The sequence below is a fragment of the Rhinatrema bivittatum genome, chromosome 1 (assembly GCF_901001135.1).
Source record: "Rhinatrema bivittatum chromosome 1, aRhiBiv1.1, whole genome shotgun sequence".
In the NCBI taxonomy this organism is placed as follows: domain Eukaryota; kingdom Metazoa; phylum Chordata; class Amphibia; order Gymnophiona; family Rhinatrematidae; genus Rhinatrema; species Rhinatrema bivittatum.
This window is the reverse complement of record NC_042615.1, coordinates 763,543,684-763,570,739: the sequence shown is the minus strand read 5'-3', so window position 1 is coordinate 763,570,739 and position 27,056 is coordinate 763,543,684. Positions and strand designations below refer to the sequence as shown.

The window sequence follows — 27,056 nt, the reverse complement described above, 5'->3', positions numbered from 1 at the left end:
TGGAATAATTCCGGAAGCCTGAAAAAGGGCGGATGTAGTTCCTGTTCATAAAAGTGGAAATAAGGAGGAGGCTGAGAACTACAGGCCAGTTAGTCCGAACTCTGTGATGAGAAAACGAATGGAATCGCTGCTAAAATAGAAGATAGTGCAATTTTTGGAATCCAATGGATTGCAAGATCTCAGGAGCATGATTTTACCAGAGGTAAATCCTATCAGATGAATCTGAACAATTTCTTTGATTGAATGACCAGAGAGTTGGATCAAGGAAGAATGCTAGACATTGTGTACTTGGATTTAAATAAGGCTCCAATCAGTAGTCATAAATAAATTGTGCACTCTTGGTATGGATCCTAGAGTGACTGAATGACTGAATGGCTGAATGGCAGGCAATAAGGGATAGTGTTGCGGTCTCCACCGCTTCCCCCCTATCTGCTGTGCTTGGTGCTCACCTCCAATGGGGGGAACGCCGCTCCCACGGCTCCGCTAGGCCTTCAGGGCGTCCGCCATTGCCGGATCATCTTGCTGCTGCCATGCGCACGCGCGCAAGGACGCGCATTATGGACGCACGGCCGCCGGAAGTCTGGCCCCGCCTGGGTTAACGACGCCATGCCCCAAGCCTGATTTAACCGGCGTTCGCCTGCCTTCTCATTGCCTTGCAACGAGGGTCGCTACTGTTAGTAGTTCTTAGTTGCGCTTCTTCTGTTCTGCATTCCGGTTGACCTCAGCTCGTTCCTGACTCCGCTTCTGCCTGCCGCCTGCCATTGACCTCAGCTTGTGCCCAACTCCGCTTCTGCCTGCCGCCTGCCATTGACCTCAGCTTGTGCCCGACTCCGCTTCTGCCTGCCGCCTGCCATTGACCTCAGCTTGTGCCCGACTCCGCTCCTGCTTGCCGCCAGCCTCCGACCTTTGCCTGTTCCAGAGACTGCTTCCACTGGCTGCCAGCCTGATTTGGGTTCGTCTCCGTTCCTACTCACCACCCGTTCCAGCTCTATTGCACGCTACAAACTCCAGTCCTGCCTTCAGCTGGTCACAGTCCACAATACGCTACAGACTCTGTTCCTGTTATCTATCTGCTCCGCTCCACGGCATATTGCAGACCTTGGGCCTGCTCGCAGACTGCTTCTATTCAGCAAGCTAGAGACTTATTCGACCGCCCCGCTCTCGCCGGGCCTTCCAGCTCCCTGTTTACTGGACTCTGTTCTTTACTCCTTGCCCAGGCCCTCTTTCTATAGAGACTGTTACTGTGCACCTACGTCCCAAGGTTCTAGGACCCTACGGGCTTCTCCTGGGGGGTTCCTGGTTCCCGAGTGAAGACCTTTGCCTGTGGCTCCGCCTCCCGACCCACTCTGCCTTCAGGGTAGTTCGGCTCAAGGGTTCACACCTGGACTGCAGCTTCCCAGACTGCAACAGATAGTGGTAAATGGAGTTTTCTCTGGGGGGGGGGGGGGGGTGTTTGCTAGCAGTGTGCCTCAGGGATCGGTCCTTGGATCGGTTCTTTTCAACATTTTTATGGGCAACATAATGGAAGAATTGTCAGGAAAAGTTTTCTTTTTGCCGATAATATCAAAATCCTGTAACAGGGTGGACAACTAGAAAGGATTGGAAAACATGAGGAGAGGGATCTAGTAAACCTGGAGAAATGGCTAAGTTCTGGCAGCTATGATTTGATTTAATGCTAAAAATGCAGAGTAATGCATTTAGGTAGCAAAAACACAAGGGAAAGTTACAGTTTTAGAGGTGAAATTATTCTAGGTACAAAAGAAGAACAGGATCTGGGGGTAATTGTATCTGATGATCTTAAGATGGTCAAACAGGTGGATAAAACCCAAAAAGATGCTGGACTGCATAGGGAGAGGAATGGTCAACAGAAAAAGGGAGGTGATTTTGCGCTTGGTGGTCCTTGGTGAGACCTCACTGGGCAATTGGGCATGCTGTGTACAATTCTGGAGTCTTCACCTTCAAAAGGATATAAACAGGATGGAGTCAGCCAATATGGTGGCTACTAAAATGGTTAATGATCTTTGTTCTAAAGCATACAAGGATAGACTTAAAGATCAAAATATGTATATCCAAGAGGAAACGTGAAATAGGGGAGATATGATAGACATTCAAATATCTCAAAGGTTTCCATGCACAGGAGGCGAACATTTTTCAATGGAAAGAAGACTCTAGAATCCGTGGTCATGACTGAGGTTGAAAGAGGGTAGACTCAGGAGTAATCTTAGGAAATATTTCTTTACAGAGAGGGTGTTGGATGTGTGAATCAGCCTCCCAATGGAAATGGAGATAAAAACAGTATCTGAATTCAAGAAAACAGGGGTTAAATACAGGGGTATCTCTAAGGAAGTAATGAGAATTATAATACTAAATTAATTGGATGGATGAGCAGACTGGATGGGCCATACAGTGTTTTTCTGCCATCATGTTTCTATGTTTCTATGCCCACATGCTTATTTGCACTTTCAAAGAATTATAAGAGTTGGTAAGGCAAGACTTCCCATTACTAAATCCATGCTGCCTCTTCCCCCATTAAGCCATGTTTATCAACATGACCAGTACTATTGTTCTTAACAATAGCTTCTACCATTTTACCTGGCATTGACATCAGAATATCCATCTGTAGTTCCTGGAGCCCTTCTTGAAAATTCGTGTTTCGTCTGCCACCCTCCAGTACTCAGGAACTGAAGCAAATTTGAATGATAGGTTACGCTCTGCCACTAGTAGTTCTCCAGTTTCATATTTGAGTTCCTTTGAAACTCTGAAATTAATAACATAAGGTCCTGGTGATTTGCTACTATTTTTAGAATGTTTAGTTTACTCTAGGACCTCTTCCAGATTCATACTGAATTGATCATTTTCCTCTGAATCATCACAAAGAACAGTTCAGGTGTGGGCATCTCCCTAACATCATTCTCAGTAAAGACTGAAGCAAAGAATTAATTTAGTTTTTATGCTACGGCCTTTTCCTCTCTGAATGTCTCTTTTATTCCCCTGGTCATTTAGTGGCCCAACTGATTCCCTTGCAGATTTCTCATTTTTGCCTCCTTGCCAAACTTCTCAAATTCTCTTTTGGCCTGCTTTATTTAGTTTTTTACAACTCATTTGGTAGCACTTATGTGCCTTCCTATTTTCCTCATTAGGTTCAGCTTTGCAGTTTTTGAAAGATTCCTTTTCAGCACATCACGATTTAACCATACTAGAAACATGACAGCACAAAAAGAAAGTAGGACCTGTTTAGTTTGCTTATCCAAACAATTGCTCAGCTTTACAATCCCTACCACTCTTTCAAAGATCCCCTCTGCTTGTCCCATACTTTTTGAAATCCAGATGTCTTCAGCACTTACACTAGGAGGCTGTTCCATATTTCTAAAACACTTTCTGTAAAGTATACCCCCTTTCACCCTCATCCTATGACTTCTCATTCCAGAAACTCCTTTATGTGTATTGATACACAGAAAGGAACCACTGGAACGAGGTATTTAAATATCTCTATTATCTCCCTTATCCTGCCTTTCCTCTTGGACAGTGGTATTCACTCTCAGCCATTTAGTGCAACAAGCAGATGAGATTTTCAGGATATCCTTAATAACTATGCATAAGAGAGATTTGCACGCAGACTGCATCCATAGAAACATAAAAACATGTCAGCAGAAAAAGACAATATGGCCCATCTAGTCTTCCCTTCCAGCCAAATTATGTAGCCTTTACAATTCCCGTCACTCCCTCAGAGATCTCCTGTATTTATTCCATGCTTTTTTGAATTCAGATAGCTTTTTTGTTTCCACCACCTCCACTGGGAGGCCATTCTATGCATCCCCTACTCTCTCTTTAAAGAAATATTTCCTGAGTCTATCCTTTTTTACCCTGATCCCATGACTTCTAGAGCCTCCATTCCATTGATAAAGGTCCACATCTATCAGATGTTTGAATGCCTTTAAGATATTTAAATACCGCTATCATATCTCCCCTATTTTGCCTTTCCTCTAGGGCAGTGGTTCGTAAACCTGTGCTGTGAGACCCCCAGCCAGTCAGATTTTCAGTATAACTGTAGTGAATATGCAAAAGCCTTCTGAAAATCCAGATACACCATGTCAACTGATCCATCCTTGTCCTCATGTTTTTAACTCCTTAAAAAAAAACAAACAAAAAAAAAAAATAACAGGGTTGTTAAAACAAGACTTCCCTTTTCTAAATCCTTGTTGGCTCTGCCCCATTACTCTATGTCTATCTAGATGGTCAGTAATTTTGTTTTTCAGACAGCTTCTACCATTTTGCCTAGTATAGACATCAGGTTCACCAGTCTGTAGTTTCCTACATCACCTCTGGAGCCATTTTTAAAAATGGAAGTTACTTTGGCCAACCTCCAATCCTCAAGTATTGTAGCCAATTTGAATGAGAAATTAGAGATTACTAATAATAAGGCTGTAATTTAATATTTTTGGTTTTTTCAGAGCTTTGGAGTTTATACTATCCAGTCCCAGTGATTTGTTATTCTATAGTTTGTTGCGTTATTCTATTATATCTTCCTGGTTCACCATGATTTAATTCAGCTCCTCTGAATCATCACTCTCAAAGAATTTTACTGGCCTAAGTATTTCCCCAACACCTTCCTGGGTAAAGACCAAAGCAAAGAATACCTTGTTTTCCTGATTTGGCATGTCTTCCCTCAGCGCCCCTTTTACCCTTCAGTCATATAGCGGTCCAACCAACTCTCTCACTGACCTCTTACTTCAAATATACTTAAAGAAGTTATTTTGCATTTTTGCCTTTTTCAATGGAATCCCTTGTGGATATTCTGCACCAAACCATGACCTCCTAAGCAAATGTAAGCTTTTCCCTATGATCTAGTTTAAAAGTTGCTCTATCTTGTAGGCGTGCTTAGAGTAGTGGGCTGAGAACTAGGGAAGCAGGGTTCAAATCCCATTAATGTTCCTCGTGACTTTGGACAAGCAACTTCACCCTCCATTGCCTCAGGTACAAATGTAGGGCCCTCGTTACTAAGCATTTTTCTCATAGTGACACAATGGAAAAGAGGCCCCTTAGATTGCAAGCCCAAGGACAGGGAAATACCTACTTTACTTGAATGCAGCTCACCTTGAGCCTCCAGTGAAATGTTTTGAGCTAAATATGTACTGTATTTATATTTTTAAATGTTAGCATCAAAAGCCAGACCCCATTTGATTAAGGAGGAGTCCATCCCACTGGAATAAGCTTGCCCCTTCCCAAAAGGTTCCCTAGTTTTCAATTAATCTAAAGTCTTCTCCCTGTACCACTAGAGCTGAGTCAGCCTCTGTGATCCTTTGCATAAAAATGGTAGAATGCTACCCTAGAGGCTTTGGATTTTAGCTTACTACCTAGAAGACTAAATGTAGTCTCCAGCATGTCCCTCCTGCACATTCCTAAGTCATTGGTACTCAAATGTACCTTATATTTATTTATTTATTTATTTATTTATTTAAGGCTTTTATATACCGACTTTCTTGATACAAATCAAATCAACTCGGTTTACATCAAACTAAGCAGTTAACCATAACCAATTAACAAAAGACAAAATTTGATGAAGCATAAAGTTACATTATAACAAGGGAGCAAAAACTGGGGATAGGAAAATAAAGGGGGGAGAACAGAGATAGTATACTATATACATGTGGGGGTGTGGGAGGGAAGCAAGGAGCCAATCTCGTTATGACGTATTAGCGAGTCTTAGTGCTAGTTTAATTACAATGGAGATGGGAACAGTTCTGAGTCATGCTGGAAACAGTTCTGAGTCATGCTGTTGGACTAGGAACAGGAAAAGGCTTGACCGAAAAGCCATGTCTTGAGTTTCTTTTTAAAAGTTAGGTTTCCTGCCTGAGATCCGGGGGCATGGAGTTCCAAATGGAGGGACCTATTGTTGAAAATGCCCGGTCTCTGATGTTTGAGTGGTGCACCGCTTTGATAGGGGGAACGTGTAAGGATCCTTTATAGGCTTCCCTTAAGGGTCTGGCTGTAGACTGAAGTTTGAGAGGGTGTAGCAGGTCAAGAGATGTCTGATGGTAAATGTTTTTGTGAATAATTGTAAGTGATTTATGTAGAATCCTAAAGTTTACTGGGAGCCAATGAAGATCTTTTAATATGGGAGAGATGTGCTCTCTCCGATTAGTATTTGTCAGGATTCTCGCCACCGCGTTTTGAAGCAGCTGGAGGGGTTTTATTGTAGTAGCAGGAAGACCTTGCAAGATGGAGTTGCAGTAATTGACCTTAGAGAACAGGAAGGCTTGGAAGACCGATCTGAAATCATGATGGAAGAGAAGCGGCTTGAGTTTTTTGAGTACCTGTAGCTTGTAGAAGCACTCCTTCGTAGTGTGGTTTATAAATTTCTTTAGGCTCAGGTGACTTTCTATTAAGACTCCAAGGTCTCTTGCGTGGGAAACCTTGACTGCCGGACCCTTCCTGGCACACTAAGTAATGTGTGAGATCTGCTACCTCTGCTCCAGGCAGACAAGTTAGTAAGAGATCTTCATGGCCACCAACTATTCAACTATCTATATTACTAATGATTTAATCATCAATAGCAACAGGTCAGGCAATCCTATCCCTACCTTCTTGGCCACCCAGTCTTGAAGATGTAGCCTCGAATATTACATCATCTGGAAAGCAAGTCCCATCTACAAGAACTCTTCCTGCAACTGAAAGTTTTCTTACCTGGTATATTTGCTCTTCCAAAGCAGAAAAGAGACTGCCAGGGTGGAGGTTGGACTGCTGTACTATGTCTCTGAAGGTCTCCTCTAAATATCTCTTTGTCTGCCTCCACTCCTTCAGGTCAGCCACTCTAGATTCCAGAGATTGTACGTATTCCCTGAGTGCTAGGAGCTCTTTGCACCAGGTACACACATATAATATCTCCTCAGTAGAAATACAATCATATAGGTGACATTCAATGTAAAACATTGCATAGCCCCTATCCTCGATGGCTGTCTGTATCTTCCTTTTTTTTTTAACTCAGAAAAGAATTGAAAATTTCCAAAGAATTATCCTAAAAGTTTATTAGATTTGTATCTAAAACTCAGCAAAGAGTTCTAATAACCTTTAAGAGAGAAAAAGAGAAATTATGCACAGATGTGACATTACACCAAAAGAATCCTTACTGGAAAGAAAAGCCTGCCCTACTCAAAACTCAAGAATTTATATAAGAGAAAAAGGAAGGAAGGGTGGGTGGGAATTAAAATATGCCCTAAAGTTCAGTTTCTGAATAGCAGTTTCAATTAAGCCACAATAGAATAAATTGGACAAAACAGAGAAAAAAGATGTAATTAAAAAAAAATGTTAGGCAGAAAATTAAACAAGTACAATATATAAAAAAAAAAAAGACTGGGCGGGAAATAAGCCAGCACAATATGGAATAAAGTGAAGCAAGGAAAAACCAGCAAAAGAAATTCAAAAGAAATTCCTGAAGACTTCAGGGATTGATCTAATTGCTGTCCAAGAAGCAATATAATGAGTAAGTTCTAAACAAAAATTACCTTAGATAAGCAATATAAGGAGCTTACACCAGGAACTAGCCATCAAATCCTTCACTACTAAATGATGCTCAATGCAGATCTCAAAATGTGTTAATCCTCACAGTTTCATTAGATGACTTCTTAATGCTTTCGCACAGGGGTGGCCAACCCTACTTCTTGAGAGCCACAAACATTTATTTATTTATTTATTTTTAGTTTTTATATACCGATGTTCCTGTATAATATACATATCACACCGGTGTACAAGGAAGTAAAACTGTCGCCTCATGGGCGGCTTACATTGTAACAATTAACAGAGAAACATAAAGGAGCATAAAGGAGCTTAAAGGAACATAAATGAGCTTAGAGGAACATACCAGGTTTTCAGGATATCCCCAATGAATATGCATGAGATACATTTGAATACAATGGAGGCATTCATCTATTTCATGCATTCATTGTGGATATTCTGAAAACTTGGCCTGTTTATGGCTCTTGAGGACTGTGGTTGGCTACCCCTGCCTCAACGTAACCAAGCTCACATGAATACAATTGATAGTCCTGATTGCATTAGGTGACTGAGATATCTCAAAGAAAACCGATTTATACTTGTTCAGATTGGAGATGGGGATAGCTTGGTTGGCTCCTATGCTGACACTAATTTGGATGCCATCAGCAAACAAGTGACATTTGATGTTCAAGCTTTGAATAAGGTCATAAACTGGACGAGCTTAGATATTGAAGAGAATCAGGGAAAGAATAGAGCCCTGTGACACACCACAAGTGGGGATTCTAGACGCAGATGGTTGGTAGCCCAGAAAACAGATTGAGTTCTGTTAGATAGAAATAATTTGAACCATCTAAGGGCAGTACCTGCAATGCCAGTGTTTCCCAGGCACTGGTTCAGGAGATTGTGATCAACTGTATCAAAGACTGCGAAGAGATCAAGTAAGATAATGATTGAGTCACCTCCTTGGTCTGCATTTGTGATGTTTAAGAGGACAGATTCAGTTCCATAACCTTTCCTGAAACCTGATTGGTGTGAATCTAATATGTTCCTATCTTCAAGGAAGTCCAGCAGTTGGTGACAGACTACTTTTTCTACTATTTTAGTTAAGAAGGGGAGGCTGGAAACTGGACAGTATTGATCCAGTAAGTTGGGGTTAGAGGTTGCCATCTTTTTCAGTGTATCAGGAAATATCCCATCTGATAAGATGCCTTTAATCATATTAGAAAGCCAAGAAGCCAGGCTGTGTTTTAGGCTACAAATGAACCTAGAGGGGGTAGGGTCCAGCAGGCTTGTGAATGTCTTCCACTTCTTTGTGGGGTAATGGGTCTGAAATCAGAAAATATGGTTATGTTTTGTGGGAGTTGGGGATTTCTTGCTGAAGTGGAGGGAGGGGCCTTAAAGAGGGAGCAGATCTATAGATCATCTACCTCTCACATAACTATTTTACCCTACTGGAAAAATAATTCGATGTAATCACTCATTAATAACATTTTCTGAAAATCAAGTAATCCTTTTGAACATGATATGTCCTGGGAAGTATATTCCAAAGGGTTGAAGCTCTAACTCTCTCATTCTTTATAAGCGAGCTTCTTTCACTGAAGAAATATAGAGAAGTTCCTCTTGCGATAAAGAGAATGGGTATAACCTGATAAACAATGTTCAGAGGCCAACCCCTATACAGCTTTAAATGTCAAAATAAGAATTTTAAATTGCACCCGATATTCATTTGGGATATTCAGTGCTTGGAACAACTGGGTAACATGATCTCTATACCCACATCGACCAAGAATTATTTATTCAGCTCCCACGAAGCAACTTCTTGCCTCTTCCAAAACACCCTGATTAGACTGCACATCCCCTTTTCTGGCAGTAGTTATTTAGGGAAACCTGGTGGCCGACCACAGTTTTACTACTGAAGGCTTAAAGCTCCACAGTTGAATTGATTCTCAAGTGTTTAATTTTGTGTTGATTTCTCTTTTTCTTAGTGCAGACCTAGGGAGAGCGATGTAGATCTAGATGTTAAACAACCGGATAACATTTCATAGCCTTCTACTTTTACTTTAGCTGAATTTTTTATATCCATCTGAGAAAAGATTCTTGCTCTGTTTGAAGCAGTGCCTCAGAAGTAGTTTATTCATTAGGCGTGCCAGGATGTTTGCTGTATATGGTTTGATAAGCCCCTTGACTGAGAGAGCTCCTGATATTTTCTTAGTGAAGTCACTGTGTTTCCCATAAAGGGTGTGGGAGGTGGGGTGAAGGAGCACCCTACAACACTAAAGTATTTGCTCATATTTATATGAAATACATCAGTTTATATTTGACTTTGACGTTCTAGCTTTATTTTGTTTTTATAGGATCTGTCAAATCATTTGCATAGATGCTGATCTATTTGGATTTCAAGTGATGCCTCTTTTTAGATTTCTTTAAATGTTGCTGCATCATTTATTGTTATTTCTGGGCTTAAAAATTCAGAGTTTAACACAGTGCTAGTACTTCTTGAAGTAAATGTGTGATTTTTTATTTTTTTTTTAAATGAAATTTGCAAATATCTCTTTTTTATACATAGACACTGTCCTGACTCAAAACGTACATTTACTAAACGACTGATGTTAGAAAAGCATATTCAGTTAATGCATGGCATTAAGGATCCTGATGTGAAAGAAATGACAGAATCAGCCAGTCTGAAAGAAGATGCATTACAGGAAGACAATAAGGTAAAATAATCCTTGATCTAAACAAAGTAGACTTTTCAAATGTGATGCATCAAATTTGTTGCGACAATACATGTATTAGTGAATATATTAGTATATTGGGGTGTTTTTATTTATTTGACAGTACACTTAGGAGTAGATTTTCAAAAAACGCGCGTTCGCGTACTTTTGTTGGCGCACCAGTCGCAAACAAAAGTACGCTGCTAAAATCCAGGATCGGCGCGCGCAAGGCTGCCGATTATGGGCAGCCGGCGCGCACCGAGCCGCACAGCCTGCCTCCGTTCCCTCCAAGGCCGCTCCGAAATCGGAGCGGCCTCGGAGGGAACTCGCTTTCGCCCTCACCTCACCTTCCCCTCCCTTCCTCTACCTAACCCACCCCCCCAGCCCTATCTAAAACCCCCCCTACCTTTCTCCATGGATTTACGCCTCCCAGAGGGAGGCGTAAATCCACGCGCGCCAGCGGGCCGCTAGCACGCCGAGACGCGACCTGGGGCGGTTCCGGAGGGCGCAGCCACGCCCACTGACCGCCCCTGGCCGAAACCACGCCCCCGGGCCCACCCCCGAAATGCCGTGTCCCGCCCCCAAAACGCCGCATCGATCGGCCACGCCCCGACACGCCCCCGTCAAAAAAACCCGGGACTTACGCGAGTCCCGGGGCTCTGCGCGCGCCGGCAGGCCTATGGAAAATAGGCGCGCCGGCGCGCAAGGCCCTGCTCGCGTAAATCCGGGCGGATTTACGCGAGCAGGGCTCTTAAAATCCGCCCCTAAAGTTTTAATATTCAACTAGTCAAATATTTCACCTTTGTGAAAATCAAGCACTGGTATAGCAAATGAAAGTTTCTTTCTTCTTCTTGTACATCACCAACATTCTGTAATCTTTTGTTCAAGAGAAGAAAGAAACATAGAAATGACGTCAGAAAAAGACCAATTGGCCCATCCAGTCTGCCCAGCAAGCTCCCACACTTATTTTCCCACACTTATCTGTTTCACCGACCACCAAGTTCAGGGCCCTTGTTGGTAATTGTTTGATTCAAATTTCCTACCACCCCCTGCCATTGATGCAGAGAGTAATGTTGGAGTTGCTTCAAAGGTGAGCATAAGGCTTCATGGTTCAGGTTAATAACCACCACATCAAGCAAGTTACCCTGATGCTTGTTTTCCCAGACTGCACAGATCAATGCCTTGTTGGATGTTGTCTGAATGTAAATCCTCTTTTCCACATTTCTCCCTGCTGTTGAAGTAGAGAGCAACGCTGTATATGCATTCAAAGTAAAGAACATAAGAAATTGCCATGCTGGGTCAGACCAAGGGTCCATCAAGGCCAGCATCCTGTTTCCAACAGAGGCCAAACCAGGCCACAAGAACCTGGCAATTATCCAAACACTAAGAAGATCCCATGCTACTGATGCAATTAATAGCAATGGCTATTCCCTAAGTAAACTTGATTAATAGCCGTTAATGGACTTCTCTTCCAAGAACTTATCCAAACCTTTTTTGAACCCAGCTACACTAAATGCACTAACTGCATAAACTATCAGGCTTAATTGGTTTAGGGTAGTAACTGCTGCAATAAGCAAGCTACCCCCATGCTTATTTATTTACCCAGACTGTGTAGTTCAGTTCTTGTTGGTTGCTGTCTGAATGCAAATCCTATTTTCCACAGAGAGCAATGTTGGAGTTGCATTAACTGTATGAAGGCTTATTGAGTAAGGGTAGTAATAACCAGGTAGTAGCCAACATTCCAGCAAGCCATCCCCAAGGCCCTTCTCTTCATTCCCATCTTCTAGCCTTTATGGATCCACAGTGTTTATCCCATGCCCCTTTGAAATCCTTCACAGTTTTAGTCTTCACCACTTCCTCCGGAAGGGCATTCTAGGCATCCACCACTCTCTCCATGAAGAAATATTTCCTGACATTGGTTCTGAGTCTTCCACCCTGGAGTTTTAAATCATGACCCCTAGTTCTACTGATTTTTTTTCCAATAAGAAGAGCATAAGAACATAAGAAAATGCCATACTGGGTCAGACCAAGGGTCCATCAAGCCCAGCATCCTACTTCCAACAGTGGCCAATCCAGCCACAAGAACCTAGCAAGTACCCAAACACTAAGTCCATTCCATGTTACCATTGCTAATGGCAGTGACTTTTCTCTAGGTGAAAATAGCAGGTAATGGACTTCTCCTCCAAGAACTTATCCAATCCTTTTTTAAACACAGCTATACTAACTGTACTAACCACATCCTCTGGCAACAAATTCCAGAGTTTAATTGTGCGTTCAGTAAAAAAGAACTTTCTCCGATTAGTTTTAAATGTGCCCCATGCTAACGTCATGGAGTGCCCCCTAGTCTTTCTACTATCCGAAAGAGTAAATAACCGATTCACATCTACCCGTTCTAGACTTCTCATGATTTTAAACACCTCTATCATATCCCCCCTCAGTCATCTCCAAGCTGAAAAGTCCTAACCTCTTTAGTCTTTCCTCATAGGGGAGTTGTTCCAGTCCCCTTATCATTTTGGTAGCCCTTCTCTGTACCTTCTCCATCGCAATTATATCTTTTTTGAGATGCGGCAACCAGAATTGTACACAGTATTCAAGGTGTGGTCTCACCATGGAGCGATACAGAGGCATTATGACATTTTCCGTTTTATTCATCATTCCTTTTCTAATAATTCCCAACATTCTGTTTGCTTTTTTGACTGCCGCAGCACACTGAACCGACGATTTCAATGTGTTATCCACTATGACACCTAGATCTCTTTCTTGGGTTGTAGCACCTAATATGGAACCCAACATTGTGTAATTATAGCATGGGTTATTTTTCCCTATATGCATCACCTTGCATTATCCACATTAAATTTCATCTGCCATTTGGATGCCGAATTTTCCAGTCTCACAAGGTCTTCCTGCAATTTATCACAATCTGCTTGTGATTTAACTACTCTGAACAATTTTTTGTCATCTGCAAATTTGATTATCTCACTCGTCGTATTTCTTTCCAGATCATTTATAAATATATTGAAAAGTAAGGGTCCCAATACAGATCCCTGAGGCACTCCACTGTCCACTCCCTTCCACTGAGAAAATTGTCCATTTAATCCAACTCTCTGTTTCCTATCTTTTAGCCAGTTTGCAATCCACGAAAGGACATCGCCACCTATCCCATGACTTTTTACTTTTCCTAGAAGCCTCTCATGAGGAACTTTGTCAAACGCGTTCTGAAAATCCAAGTATACTATATCTACCGGCTCACCTTTATCCACATGTTTATTAACTCCTTCAAAAAAGTGAAGCAGATTTGTGAGGCAAGACTTGCCTTGGGTAAAGCCATGCTGACTTTGTTCCATTAAACCATGTCTTTCTATATGTTCTGTGATTTTGATGTTTAGAACACTTTCCACTATTTTTCCTGGCACTGAAGTCAGGCTAACTGGTCTGTAGTTTCCCGGATCGCCACTGGAGCCCTTTTGTAAATATTGGGGTTACATTTGCTATCCTCCAGTCTTCAGGTACAATGGATGATTTTAATGATAAGTTACAAATTTTTACTAATAGGTCTGAAATTTCATTTTTTAGTTCCTTCAGAACTCTGGGGTGTATACCATCCGGTCCAGGTGATTTACTACTCTTCCGTTTGTCAATCAGGCCTACCACATCTTCTAGGTTCACCGTGATTTGATTCAGTCCATCTGAATCATTACCCATGAAAACCTTCTCTATTACGGGTACCTCCCCAACATCCTCTTTAGTAAACATTGAAGTGTTAAAAGAAGAGCGTCCCCTGTGTCTAATTACAGAATAAATACCAGCTTCAGACGGTAATAAAGAAAGGGGTTTATTAATACAGGTAATTATATAGAGGAAGGCGGATAATTCCTCTAGGAGCAGAAAAATACAGAAAGAATTTAGTACAAGCAAAGGTGTACAAGGTCTGTTTAAAATCTGCTCAGAGCTCTTAACGTGTGCATCAGCTTATAAAGGGTCTGGGGTCTGCTATTATCAGTCATCTGCATAATCCACACCCTTTACCTTTAATAGCCAATCGATATATATTTTAACATGTGTACTTTAGCTTGCTCTCACTATAGGCCACATGCCTCTTCTTATCAGTTAGAATAACAAACTTAGTTCCATCCTTCCAGGAATGATGTCATCTGTGCTGGATAATTCTCTGGCAAGTTCAGTAATCAGTGCTTCATAGTGCTATAACTACATATGTGCAGGATATATGCAGTGCACTATTCTACAGAAGCAAAGAAATCATTTAATCTTTCCACGATGGCCTTATCTTCTCTAAGTGCCCCTTTAACCCCTCGATCATCTAACGGGCCAACTGAGTCCCTCACAGGCTTTCTGCTTCGGATCTATTTAAAAACATTTTTACTGTGAGTTTTTGCCTCTACAGCCAACTTCTTTTCAAATTCTCTCTTAGCCTGTCTTATCAATGTCTTACATTTAACTTGCCAACGTTTATACTTTATCCTATTTTCTTCTGTTGGATCCTTCTTCCAATTTTTGAATGAATATCTTTTGGCTAAAATAGCTTCTTTTACCTCCCCTTTTATCCATGCCGGTAATCGTTTTGCCTTCTTTCCACCTTTCTTAATGTGTGGAATACATCTGTACTGTGCTTCTAGAATGGTATTTTTTAACAATGACCATGCCTCATGGACATTTTTTACTTTTGTAGCTGCTCCTTTCAGTTTTTTTTTATCAAAGTTTTTGAAAGTTTAGCACGAGAGCCTTGGATTTGCACACTGTTACTCTTCCAGTCATTAAATCAAATTTGATCATATTATGGTCACTATTGCCAAGTGGCCCCACCACCGTTACCTCTCTCACCAAGTCCTGTGCTCCATTGAGAATTAGATCTAAAATTGTTCCCTCTCTTGTCGGTTCCTGAACCAATTGCTCCATAAAGCTATCATTTATTCCATCCAGGAATGTTATCTCTCTAGCGTGACCCGATGATACATTTACCCAGTCAATATTGGGGTAATTGAAGTCTCCCATTATTACTGCACTACCAATTTGGTTAGCTTCCCTAATTTCTCTTAGTATTTCACTGTCAGTCTCACCATCTTGACCAGGTGGACGGTAGTATACCCCTATCACTATAGTCTTCCCCGTCACACAAGGGATTTCTACCCATAAAGATTCAATTTTGTATTTAGTCTCACGCAGGATGTTTATCCTGTTGGACTCTATGCCATCCCGGACATAAAGCACCACACCTCCTCCCGAGTGCTCCTCTCTGTCATTGCGATATAATTTGTACCCCGGTATAGCACTGTCCCATTGGTTATACTCTTTCCACCATGTCTCTGAGATGCCAATTAAGTCTATGTCATCATTCACTGCTATACATTCTAATTCTCCCATCTTACTTCTTATACTTCTGGCATTAGCATACAAACATTTCAAAATTTGTTTTTTGTTTGTATTTTCATTCTGCTTTTTAATTGATAGGGATAAGTTAGAATTTTTTACCTCAGGTGAGGTTTTAGTTACAGGCACTTGGACTACTTTCTAATTATTGGAACCTCACTGTCTGGATGCCCTAATTCTAATGCATCATTAGTATCCTTTAAAGATACCTCTCTCCGAACCATGCGCTGCTGAGCGACTGTCGGCTTTCCCCTTTGTTCTAGTTTAAAAGCTGTTCTATCTCCTTTTTAAAGGTTAGTGCCAGCAGTCTGGTTCCACCCTGGTTAAGGTGGAGCCCATCCCTTCGGAAGAGACTCCCCCTTCCCCAAAAGGTTCCCCAGTTCCTAACAAAACTGGATCCCTCTTCCTTGTACCTTCGTCTCATCCACGCAATGAGACTCCGGAGCTCTGCCTGCCTATGGTGACCTGCGCTTGGAACAGGGAACATGTCAGAGAATGCTACCCTGGAGGTTCTGGATTTAAGCTTTCTACCTAAGAGCCCAAATTTGGCTTCCAGAACCTCCCTCCCACATTTTCCTATGTTGTTGGTGCCCACATGTACCACGACAGCCGGCTCCTCCCCAGCACTGTCTAAAATCCTATCTAGGTGACGCGTGAAGTCCGCCACGTTCGCACCAGGTAGGCATATTATCAGGCGATCCTCTCACCCACCAGCACCCTGCTATCTACATTCCTAATAATCGAATCACCAACTATGACGGCCGACCTAACCCTTCCCTCCTGGCAGTAGGCCTTGGGGAGATATCCTCAGTGCGAAAGGACAATGCATCACCTGGAGAGCAGGTCCTTGCTACAGGATCCTTTCCTGCTGTACCTGGTTGGTGCTCTCCCATCATGAGACCTCCTTCCTCCAAGGCAGCACCAGGGCTGCCAGTCTGAAGTTGGGACTTGACTACTATGTCCCTGAAGGTCTCATCTATATATCTCTCTGTCTGCCTCAGCTCCTCCAGGTCTGCTACTCTAGCCTCCAGAGATCGGACTCGTTCTCTGAGATCCAGGAGCTCTTTGGATCGCATGCACATGTACAATTTCTCACCGGTGGGTAACAAAATCATACATGTGACACTCGATGCAAAAGACTGGGAATCCCCCTTCTGGCTGCTGGACTGCTGCCTTCATCTCAATTTTGATCAGTTCCTAGTTAAGTTTTAGGTTGCTATGGGAGTAGGAATGTGTCTAAAGTCCTTTAAATGTATTAATGAATTCACTATGTGTCTGGTAGTGGCCTACTGGGGTCTGATCAAATTCTCAAAGTTTTTGTTGATGGTTTTTTTTTTGTTGTTGTTTTGTTTTTGTGAAAGTGGCACCTGCCTATAAATTAAGGGATGAGCTATGGGTGGGTGGGCGAGGGATGGGAGGGTTGGGAAATACAAACAGTCTAACTTCAGTTAGTCAGCCTGAGTGACTCACTGCTCTCTTGATTAACAAATTTATTTATTTATAACTTTTATATACCAACATTCAAATGAATATCACATTGGTTTACATACAACTGGGGTAACAACTTAAGCGAAGGACCGGAAAATGAAAGTTACATCTAACAGGGGTTTCAAAGGAACTGGGATGAGGAGAAAAAGGATAGGAAGAGCTAGAGAGAGAAGATAGGATGATAGATTACCAGAAACTATATTACATCACAGTATTACATCGCTATATATTATATTATATCACATTAAGCTAATGAGTCTACATCTTGAGTTATTGCATTAAATAGACAAAGAACGATTGCCGTGAGCTGAATTTTGTTAACTGTTGGTATATTACAATTATATTACAGTGCTGACTCTATTATAATTCTAGCTGGTGGTATATTACAATTATATTACATTACTGACTCTACTAAAATTCTAGATGGTGAAGGTATGGTGGGATTAAGTGAAAGCTTGTTTATACAACCAGGCTTTCAGTTTTATCTTGAAGGTGGTAGTACAAATGTTGGTCCCTATTCAAACCCAATCACACTACCTCAACACCTTTCCAACGTGAGTAACCGAGCTGAACTATTCAACTTTTTTACTTAGGTTTACACTGCTCCTAGCTTATTTCTAGCTTCTGGCTACTTTTTGAGTTTTTGTTTTTTTTGTGGGTTGTTTTTTTTCAATACAAGCACTCAGTTAGTATTAAATACAAACACTCAGTTCTTTAAAAGTCTGGAGAACACTCAGTTCTGCAGACTTTTAGAAATAAACACACTACCTACTGCTACCTTATTGACTGATTAAAAATACAGTCTAACTTGTTTATTCACTGCCTACCTACTGCTACCTTATTGACTATTTAAAAATACAAACAGTCTAACTTGTTTATTCACTGCCTTTCTGACTATTAAAGGCACAAACACACTAAATAATATTCCCAAATAGTTAACTTTGTCCCAATACTTTTAAAAAAGACAATGTCCCAAGCAAAAACTTACTGATTCCTTTCAGCCACCAGCAAGGTGATCCTCTCCTCTCAGTGTTCCCAATGGAAAAGGTTTGTTGTTGACCATGGATCGTTGCTTTTCTTCCTTGCAGCACTCAAGGGATTTTTACCATTCAGATGCCTTCATTGCCTGATATACCCTCCCTTAATGATTTCCTTAAAGTAATGTTGAAAACAGATTGTTTCACTCTTCATGTCTTGGAGGAACATATTTTCTTAACTGTTTTAACTTAGAATTCTATAGTGTTATAAAACAACTATTAATATTTAATCTGCTAATGCTCTAGTAGTCCGTAAATATTCTATGAGGCATCTTTCGTGGTATATTCTGATCCTATTGCCCAAATATGCTTTATTTATTTTTATTTTGTGGGAGAGCCTTTTCCTCTTTATATCCTTCCATGTTCAATCCTCTTTTTCAGGGATAGGATACCTCTCCTTTAACCCAGATCCTTCCATGGCCCAGAGGCAGAGCACAGTGCTGCAGAGCCACAGGACTAATCTTCTCAGGCTTTCTTTGAAGTTACTCCCTCAAATCATAGGAATTGCCTTGCATAGTTCATATTGACATAATAGTCCTTACTCATGCCCTGACACAGCCAGGCATCCCCTGGTGTCAAGAGCTGCCTCATTGGAGCCTCAGGAAACTGAGGTATCTTCAGGATCAGACTCTCTATCCAGATATCACTTTGAAATATCTCCTGACTCATCTCCTGACTGTGCAGACCCACTAAGTGGTAACCAGGTCCTCTGATCTGGTCTGTAGGTGTATCCTTGGGATTACCTGGCTGTCTCACCTTGCTGTAAAATCCAACATCCATGCTGAAGATGTTGTTGGTGTTTCTATTCCTGAACCTTGCCATCATTACTATCCTAATCAGGCTGTCAAATTACTTCATTTCATCAGTGCTGGTCTCAGTCTCATTCAGTGTTGGCTTTGCATCTATATGCTTGCTGCAGAGACTGACTTCACCAATATGTTCACAACTCACCCAGTTAATCTCACCCTTGCCAACTGGAGAGACTTCTGTCGCCCATCTTCCAAGTAAAGAAATAAGTCTGCTACATGCATGACAGTATGCTGACACCTCAGCTGCCTGACTTGACTATAAGGAACTGTCAACTCGGTCCATCTCGTTGGGCCCCTGTCTACCAGGGCTATCCTGATCACTTGTTCTTATGGTCTATTGCCCACTTGGTATCATGTCTCATTTAAGCCCTTTGTGTTCCTCCTCTTCTGAATCCCCTTCTGGCTCAAGCGCCTGCCACCCCCCATCTCTAAGGCATATACTCTATGCCTGACTTTGAAGTGGGGTGGGCAAACTTCAGAAAACCTATGTGGTAACCATGGACTAAAACTTTCTCTGAGCCCTTGGCCCCTATTCCTTGGTCCAGGTAATAGTCTGATGAAGAGGACCAGAAGACTCTTCTGATTACTGTTCCCAGCATCCTCCAGGAGAGGACTCTAAAGGTCACAGCAAGTGATCCAGACTTCAAACTCCACAGCCCCAGCTTCCAGAGGCCCCTCACCCTTTGCTGTAGAAGAAGACTAGAAGGTTCATCTGCATAATGTTCCTAGCATCCCCTAGGAGAGGACTCCCAGAGGTCTCAGCAAGCAATCCAGGCTTCAAACTCCATAGCCCCAGCTTCCAGAGGCCCTGCACCATTTGCTGTAAATAAATGACCGGATAGGCTCTTCTGAATACTGTTCCCAGCATCCCCTGGGAGAGGTCTCCAGAATCTCAAACTTCTCAATCCTTTGAGTAAAGATCAAATTAATGGTAGTTGAAGAGGATTGGTAGGTATAGTTTTGGGAAATCATAGGACTTAAAATCTTTGGAGAGAGATGAAATAGTGAGATATATTCTTTAGAGTTTGTGTGGGTCTGAAATAATAAGCAAGCCAGGAGGAGTTAATTCTAGTGACCTTCAGGGACATAGTAGCCAAGTCCCAAATCCAGTTTGGCAGCTACAGTGCTGCCATGGATCAGAAAGGTCTCCCGGTTGGAGAGTATCACCCTGGTGTAGCAGGAAGTGATCCTGTAGCAAGAACCTACTTGCCAGGTGATATGTTGTCCTCTCACACTGAGGACAAGTCTCCCAGGGCTACTGCCCAGGAGGGAAGGGTTAGGTCGGCCATCATAGTTGGTGATTCAGTTATTAGAAATGTAGATAGCTGGGCAGCTGGTGAACATGAGGACCACCTGGTAACTTGCCTGCCTGGTGCAAATTTGGCAGAATTCATGCATCACTTAGATATGATTATAGACAGTGCTAGGGAGGAGTCTGCTGTCTTGGTACATGTGGGCACCAATGACATAGGAAAATGTGGGAGGGAGGTTCTGGAAACCAAATTTAGTATTTTAGGTAGAAAGCTGAAATTCAGATCCTCCAGGGTGGCATTCTCTGAAATGCTCCCTGTTCCATGTGCAGGTCCCCAGAAGCAGGCAGAGCTCTGGAGTCTCAATGCATGGGCGAGATGATGGTGCAGGGAAGAGGGATTCACTTTTCTAAGGAACTGGCCAATCTTTTGGGGAAGGGGAAGACTTTTCTGAAAGGATGGGCTCCACCTTACTCAGAGTGGAACCAGACTGCTAGTGCTAACTTTTAAAAAGGAGATAGAGCAGCTTTTAACCTAGAACAAAGGGGGAAAACTGACAGTCACTCAGCAGTTCATGGTTCGGAGGAACGTATCTTTAAAGGATACTAATAAAACAGAAGATTTAGGGCATCCTGACAGAGAGGTTCCAAGCAAAAGTAGTCCATCTGCTTATAAGTAAAGAATTACCTGAGCTAAAGAATTCCAAATTATCCCTATCAACTGAAAAGCAGGTTGTTAATATAAACAAAAAAATGCACTTTGAAATGTCGGTATGCCAATGCCAGAAGTCTTAGTAGTAAGATAAGAGAGTTAGAGTGTATAGCATTGAATGATGAGTTAGACATAATTGGCATCTCAGAGACCTGGTGGAAGAAGGAAAACCAATGGGACAGTGCTAAATCAGGGTACAAATAATATCCCAATGATAGAGAACATAAGAACATAAATTGCCATGCTGGGTCAGACCAAGGCCAAAACCAGGTCACAAGAACCTGGCAATTACCCAAACACTAAGAAGAACCCATGCTACTGATGCAATTAATAGCAGTGGCTATTCCCTAAGTAAAAATTGATTAATAGCCATTAATGGACTTCTCCTCCAAGAACTTATCCAAACCTTTTTTGAACCCAGCTACACTAACTGCACTAACCACATCCTCTGGCAACAAATTCCACAGCTTTATTGTGCGTTGAGTGAAAAAGAATTTTCTCTGATTAGTCTTAAACGTGCTACTTGCTAACTTCATGGAATGCCCCCTAGTCCTTCTATTATTCGAAAGTGTAAATCGAGTCAGATCTACTCATTCAAGACCTCTCATGATCTTAAAGACCTCTATCATATCCCCCCTCAGCGTCTCTTCTCCAAGCTGAACAGTCCTAACCTCTTTAGCCTTTCCTCATAGGGGAGCTGCTCCATCCCCTTTATCATTTTGGTTGCCCTTCTCTGTATCATTTTGGTTGCCCCCAACTTCATGGGGGTATGGTGCTTTATGTCCAGGAGGGTATAGAGTACAACAGGATAAAGATCATACAAGAGACTAAATACTCAGTAGAATTTATATGGGTATAAATCCCATGTTTGTTGGGTAGGAGTATAGTGATAGTATACTACTGTCCACCTGGCCAAAATGATCAGGCAGATGATGAAATGCTAAGAGAAATCAGGGAAGATAATGAATGTGGCAGTGCAGAAGTAATTGGAGATTTCAATTACCCCAGTATTGATTGGGTAAATGTAACATCAGGACATGCTAGAGACATAAAATTCCTGGATGGAATAAATGGCAGTTTTTTTGGAACAATTGGTTCAGGAACTGATGAGAGAGGGAGCAATTTTAGATCTAATTCTCAACGGAATGCAGAATATGGTGATAAAGGTAACAGTGGCGGGGTCACTTGGCAATAGTGATCATAACATGATCAAATTTGAGCTAATAACTGGAAGGAGGACAATATGTAAATCTACAGCTCTAACACTACATTTTCAAAAGGGATACTTTGATAAAATAAGGAAAATAGAAGAAAACTGAAAGGTTCAGCTGCAAAGGTTAAAAGTGTACAACAGTCTTTGGCATTGTTTAAAAATAAAATCTTAAAATCACAGTCCAGATGTATTCCACACATTAGGAAAGGTAGAAGGAAGACAAAAGAGTTAGTGGCAAGGTTAAAAGGTGAGTGAAAGAGGCTATTTTAGCCAAATAAAATCCTTCAAAAATTGGAAGAAGTATCCTTCTGAAGAAAATAGAAAAAGCATAAGCATTGTCAAGTTAAGTGTAAAACATTGATAAGGTAGACTAAGAGAGAATTTGAAATTAAGTTGGCTATAGAGATAAAAACTCATAATAAAAACTTTTTTAAAATATATCCAAAGCAAGAAACCTATGAGGGAGTTGGTTGGATGGTTAGACGACAGAGAGGTTAAAGGGGCTCTTAGGAAAGATAAGGCCATAGCAGAAAGACTAAATAAATTCTTTGCTTCTGTGTTTACTAATGAGGATGTTGGGGAGATACTGATCTCAGAGATGGTTTTCAAGGGCAATGAGTCAGATGAACTGAACCAAGTCACAGTGAACCTGGAAGATATAGTAGGCCATATTGACAAACTGAAGAGTAGCAAATCACCTGAACCAGATGATATGCACCCCAGGGTTCTGAAGGAACTAAAAAATGAAATTTCAGATCTATTAGTTAAAATTTGTAATCTATCATTAAAACCATCCATTGTACATGTAGACTAGAGGATGGCCAATGTAACCCCAATATTTAAAAAGGGCTCCAGTGGCGATCTGGGAAACTATAGACCTGACTTCAGTGCCAGGAAAAATAGTGGAAACTATTCTAAAGATCAGATCACAGATCATATAGAAAGACATGGTTTAATGGAACAGTCAACATGGATTTACCCAAGGGAAGATTTGCCCCATAAATCTACTTCATTTTTTTGAGGGGCGTAATAAACATATGGATAAAGGTGAACCAGTAGATATAGTGTATTTGGATTTTCAGAAGGCATTTGACAAAGTTCCTCATGAGAGGCTTCTAAGAAAACTAAAAAGTCATAGGATATGAGGCGATGTCCTTTCATAATTACAAACTGGTTAAAAGACAGGAAACAGAGAGTAGGATGAAATGGTCAATTTTCTCAGCGGAAAAGGGTAAACAGTGGCGTACCTCAGGGATCTGTACTTGGACCGGTGCTTTTCAATAAATGACCTGGAAAGGAATATAATGAGTGAGATAATCAAATATGCAGATGATACAAAATTATTCAGAGCAGTTAAATCAAGTGGATTGTGATAAATTGCAGGAGGACCTTGCAAGACTAGAAGATTATGCATCTAAATGGCAGATGAAATTTAATATGGACAAGTGCAAGTTGATGCATATAGGGAAAAATAACCCATGCTGTTACACAATGTTAGGTTCAATAATAGGAGCTGCCACCCAGGAAAAAGATCTAAGCATCATAGTGACTAATTCATTGAAATCGTCGGCTCAGTGTATTGCGTCAGTCAAAAAAGCAATAGCACGGCTCCCTGCATTGTCTATGATTAGGTAATCACCTCCTTTGCATGTTGTTAGCATGCATTCGTGCAGGAAAAACTGCGAGTCCATAAGCGCATTCGTACGCGCTTTTTCCCACGCACAAAACCCTTATTATAACCTGATATAGGGCTTTATGTGGGAAAACGCACCTACAAATACATGTACATCCATGCACAAACCCGGGGCAGCTTCAGTGCACCTTAATACATCGGCCCCTGTAAGACTTAAGGTATTATTTCCATTCTTCTTGCTGCATTTCTCTGAACCTATGGTTTGTGGTTTGAAACACTAGTGGTCCTGCTCCCTTGAGACTCTTTTGGTGACTTTGGGTGATAGGTGTTCTGCCTCTGCTTCTACTGTCTTCAATGTTCTTTTCAAATTTCCCTATGGCACTTTCTGATATTTGGGCTTACCTTGCTAATCCAATGCTTTGCACATTTGCTGTACCTCTGATGGTCTCGTATGTTAGGAATTGTGGACCCTTGGCCCGAGGTGGGGTTGTTGTTACCTGAAGGGTTGGGCCCCTCAGGACGCCACCGTCGGCAGGCGAGATTGGCCGGAAACAGAGGCAAGCTGCAATTTCGCCTGTACCGACCCTCGTTCCCCGCAGGTTGAGCCCTAGGAGCAGCTCTGTGTGGCTAGTGCAGGAGAGGGTAGGCGAGTGGGTGCAGAGAGTGTCTGAGAGGTTAGGCTCAGTTCGAGACAGGAGCACTCTCGGAGGGAAGAGGAGAAAGAGTCTCAAAGAGTGCAAAGCCACTGCAGCTCTGACGGAAGTAAAGCAGGACCACGTGGGAGTGGCCTCGAGATGAGAAAGTGCAGGTGCAGAGACACGAATTGTAGAATGTTGAATAAGGTTAGAGTGGGAAACCCACTGTAGCTGGTATCAGGAGAGTAGCAGCGCAGGGGGTTACCCGAGGAGCGGGAGTGCCGAGACACAGTCTGGTGGAGCACTGTGCTGAGCCCAGTCTTGATGAGAAAAGGCACTGTAGCAAAGTCCTCAAAGAGAAGTGCTGTGGTGGTCCCAAGGAGCAGAGGTCCTTGCGGTAGGGACTCACAAGTAAGGTAGCGCTGAGAGAGAGTCCGAATGAAGTGGTGCTGAACCTGGCCCCGAGGAGCGGAAAGTGCTAAGAGAGAGTCTGGGTGAATTGTGCTGAGCCTGGCCCTGAGGTGTGGAAAGCGCTGAGAGAAAGTCCAGGTGAAGTGGCGCTAAGTCAGGGCCTGCAGAGCGGGAAGTGCTGAAGCAGGAACCCAGAAGGAAAAGTGCAGAGATCCGAAGGCAGGAACAATTGGTCCATGGAAAAGGAAGTGGCACCAAAAGGAACCAAGGAATTTGTTGCCGTCGGTTAGTGGTGGCTAGAATTGAAGCTTAAATATCCCGGGCCAGTGATGTCATCAGCCAGGTACAAGCCTGGAGTTCACGCCATTGGCTCTTTAAAGGGAGGACAGATGGCGTGCATGCACGCTTAGAGAGGCCCAGGAACGGAACGCTGGTTGGTGGCATCTCAGCCGCTACGTGGAGTGCAGGGAGTCAGGAGGAACACGGTGGCAGTGACTGGCCACCGCCGTGAGAGTACCAGGGGTAGAGAACCAAGCATGACATGGCATGAGTTGAGCCTGTTGTGGATGGCCGCGGTCAGTGGTCATAACAGTACCCCCCTCCTAAGCCCCCCTCCCAGGGGTTTCGGTTTCAAAGGATGGGTGGCATGGAATTGCTTGATGAGGGTTTTGTCAAGAATATTGGCAGCTAGTTCCCAACTCTTCTCTTCTTGTCCGAAACCCTCCCAGTACAGAAAGTACTCCCATTTCTTCCCACATTTACGCACATCAAGGATATCTCACACTTGGTAGACAACATCACCTTCGGAAGACAGTCGTTGTGGCTCAGGCGGCTTCTTCGAGAATTCGGATAATACCAAGGGCTTTAGCAAAGATACATGAAAGGTGTTGTGGATTTTGAGAGAAGGTGGAAGCCGAAGCTTGTAAGTAACTGAGCCCAACCGGCAGAGCACCGGAAAAGGGCTGATGTATCTGCATGCGAAACATGAAGATGGGAACTTGAGGTGAATAAATCGGGTGCTAAGCCACACCTTGTCACCCAGTTTGAACTGAGGGCCAACTCGGTGATGGGTGTCAAAGAACTTCTTGGCCCTTTGGGCTGCTTTTTGTAGTAATTGTTGAGTACTATTCCAGAGCTGGTGTAACTCTTGAGCGGAAGACTGAGCCGCAGGTGAAGGAACGGGTAATGGTAATGGTAGTGGAGAAAGAGGTTTTCATCCGTAGACTACCTGGAAGGGTGAAGAGGCAGTGGATGATGAGGGATGAGAATTTAATGCAAACTCCACCCAGGGAAGGAGGTCTGCCCAATTGTTTTGCCGGAGGTTGACATAGGCACATAGGAAGTGCTTGAGCATCCTATTGGTTCTCTCCACTTGTCCATTGGCCTGAGGGTGATTTGCAGAGGTGAAGTCCAGAGAGACGTTGAATTTTCTACAAAGGGACCTCCAAAAACAGGCTGTAAACTAAATTCCGCGGTCAGACAGGATGTGCTTAAGAAGGCCTTGCAGCTGGAACACATGGCAGATGTATAGCTGAGCGAGTTGTGGGGCCTATGGAAGACTAGGCAGAGCAACAAAGTGGGCCATTTTAGAAAAGTGGTTCACAATGACCCAGATGATGTTGTTGCCGCCAGAGAGTGGAAGGTCGACAATAAAGTCTGTTGCAATGTGGGTCCAGGGCTTGCTAGGGATTGGTAAAGTTTGTAAGAGACTCCACGGATGTCCCACTGGAGGTTTGTGGTGAGCTCAAATAGGGCAAGACTCCACGTAGGCTTGTGCATCCTTCCTCATGGTTGGCTACCAGTAAAATTGCCGGAGAGTGGTCATGGTTCTGGACTGCCTGGGGTGCCCTGCGGTGAGGGAATTGAGGGTCCAGTGAAGCACTCTTCGGCGCAGCTGGCACAGAACCACCATCTTCCCAGGTGGGACCAGTTTAGTGGCAACCAGGATGATTTTTTCAGGGTCTATTAGGTGGCAAGGAGGGTTTGTAAGGTCCTCAGGAACAAAGAACCTAGAGAGGACATTAGCCCGGCAGTTCTTATTGGCTGGTCAGTAGCGAAGCAGAATGTTAAATCGGGTGAAAAAGAGGGCCCAGAAGGCCTGATGGTGATTCAAGCGTTGAGCCCGGTGGAGGTACTCGAGGTTCTTGTGATCGGTGTACACCGTGATCTGATGCTGAGCTCCCTCAAGCCAGGGACGCCACTCTTCGAAGACTATTTTAATAGCCAGGAGATCCTGATCTCCTATAGTGTGGTTGCGTTCAGCAGCAGAAAATTTCTGGAGA

At 42.7% G+C, this 27,056-nt stretch overlaps 1 protein-coding gene across 4 annotated transcripts in view; it reads left to right on the top strand.

Moving 5' to 3' along the window:
- The window catches only part of ZNF532 (zinc finger protein 532), a 229,839-nt gene that overhangs the window by 195,978 nt on the left and 6,805 nt on the right, over positions 1-27,056 (top strand). For all 4 annotated transcript variants that reach the window (XR_003852972.1, XM_029579489.1, XM_029579507.1 and 1 more), the window contains exon 8: positions 10,058-10,205. Coding sequence is in view for 3 of the 4 variants with exons in the window: in XM_029579489.1 (XP_029435349.1) it covers positions 10,058-10,205 (148 nt within the window). In the remaining variant the exon portion in view is untranslated. The remainder of the gene's footprint in view (positions 1-10,057; positions 10,206-27,056) is intronic.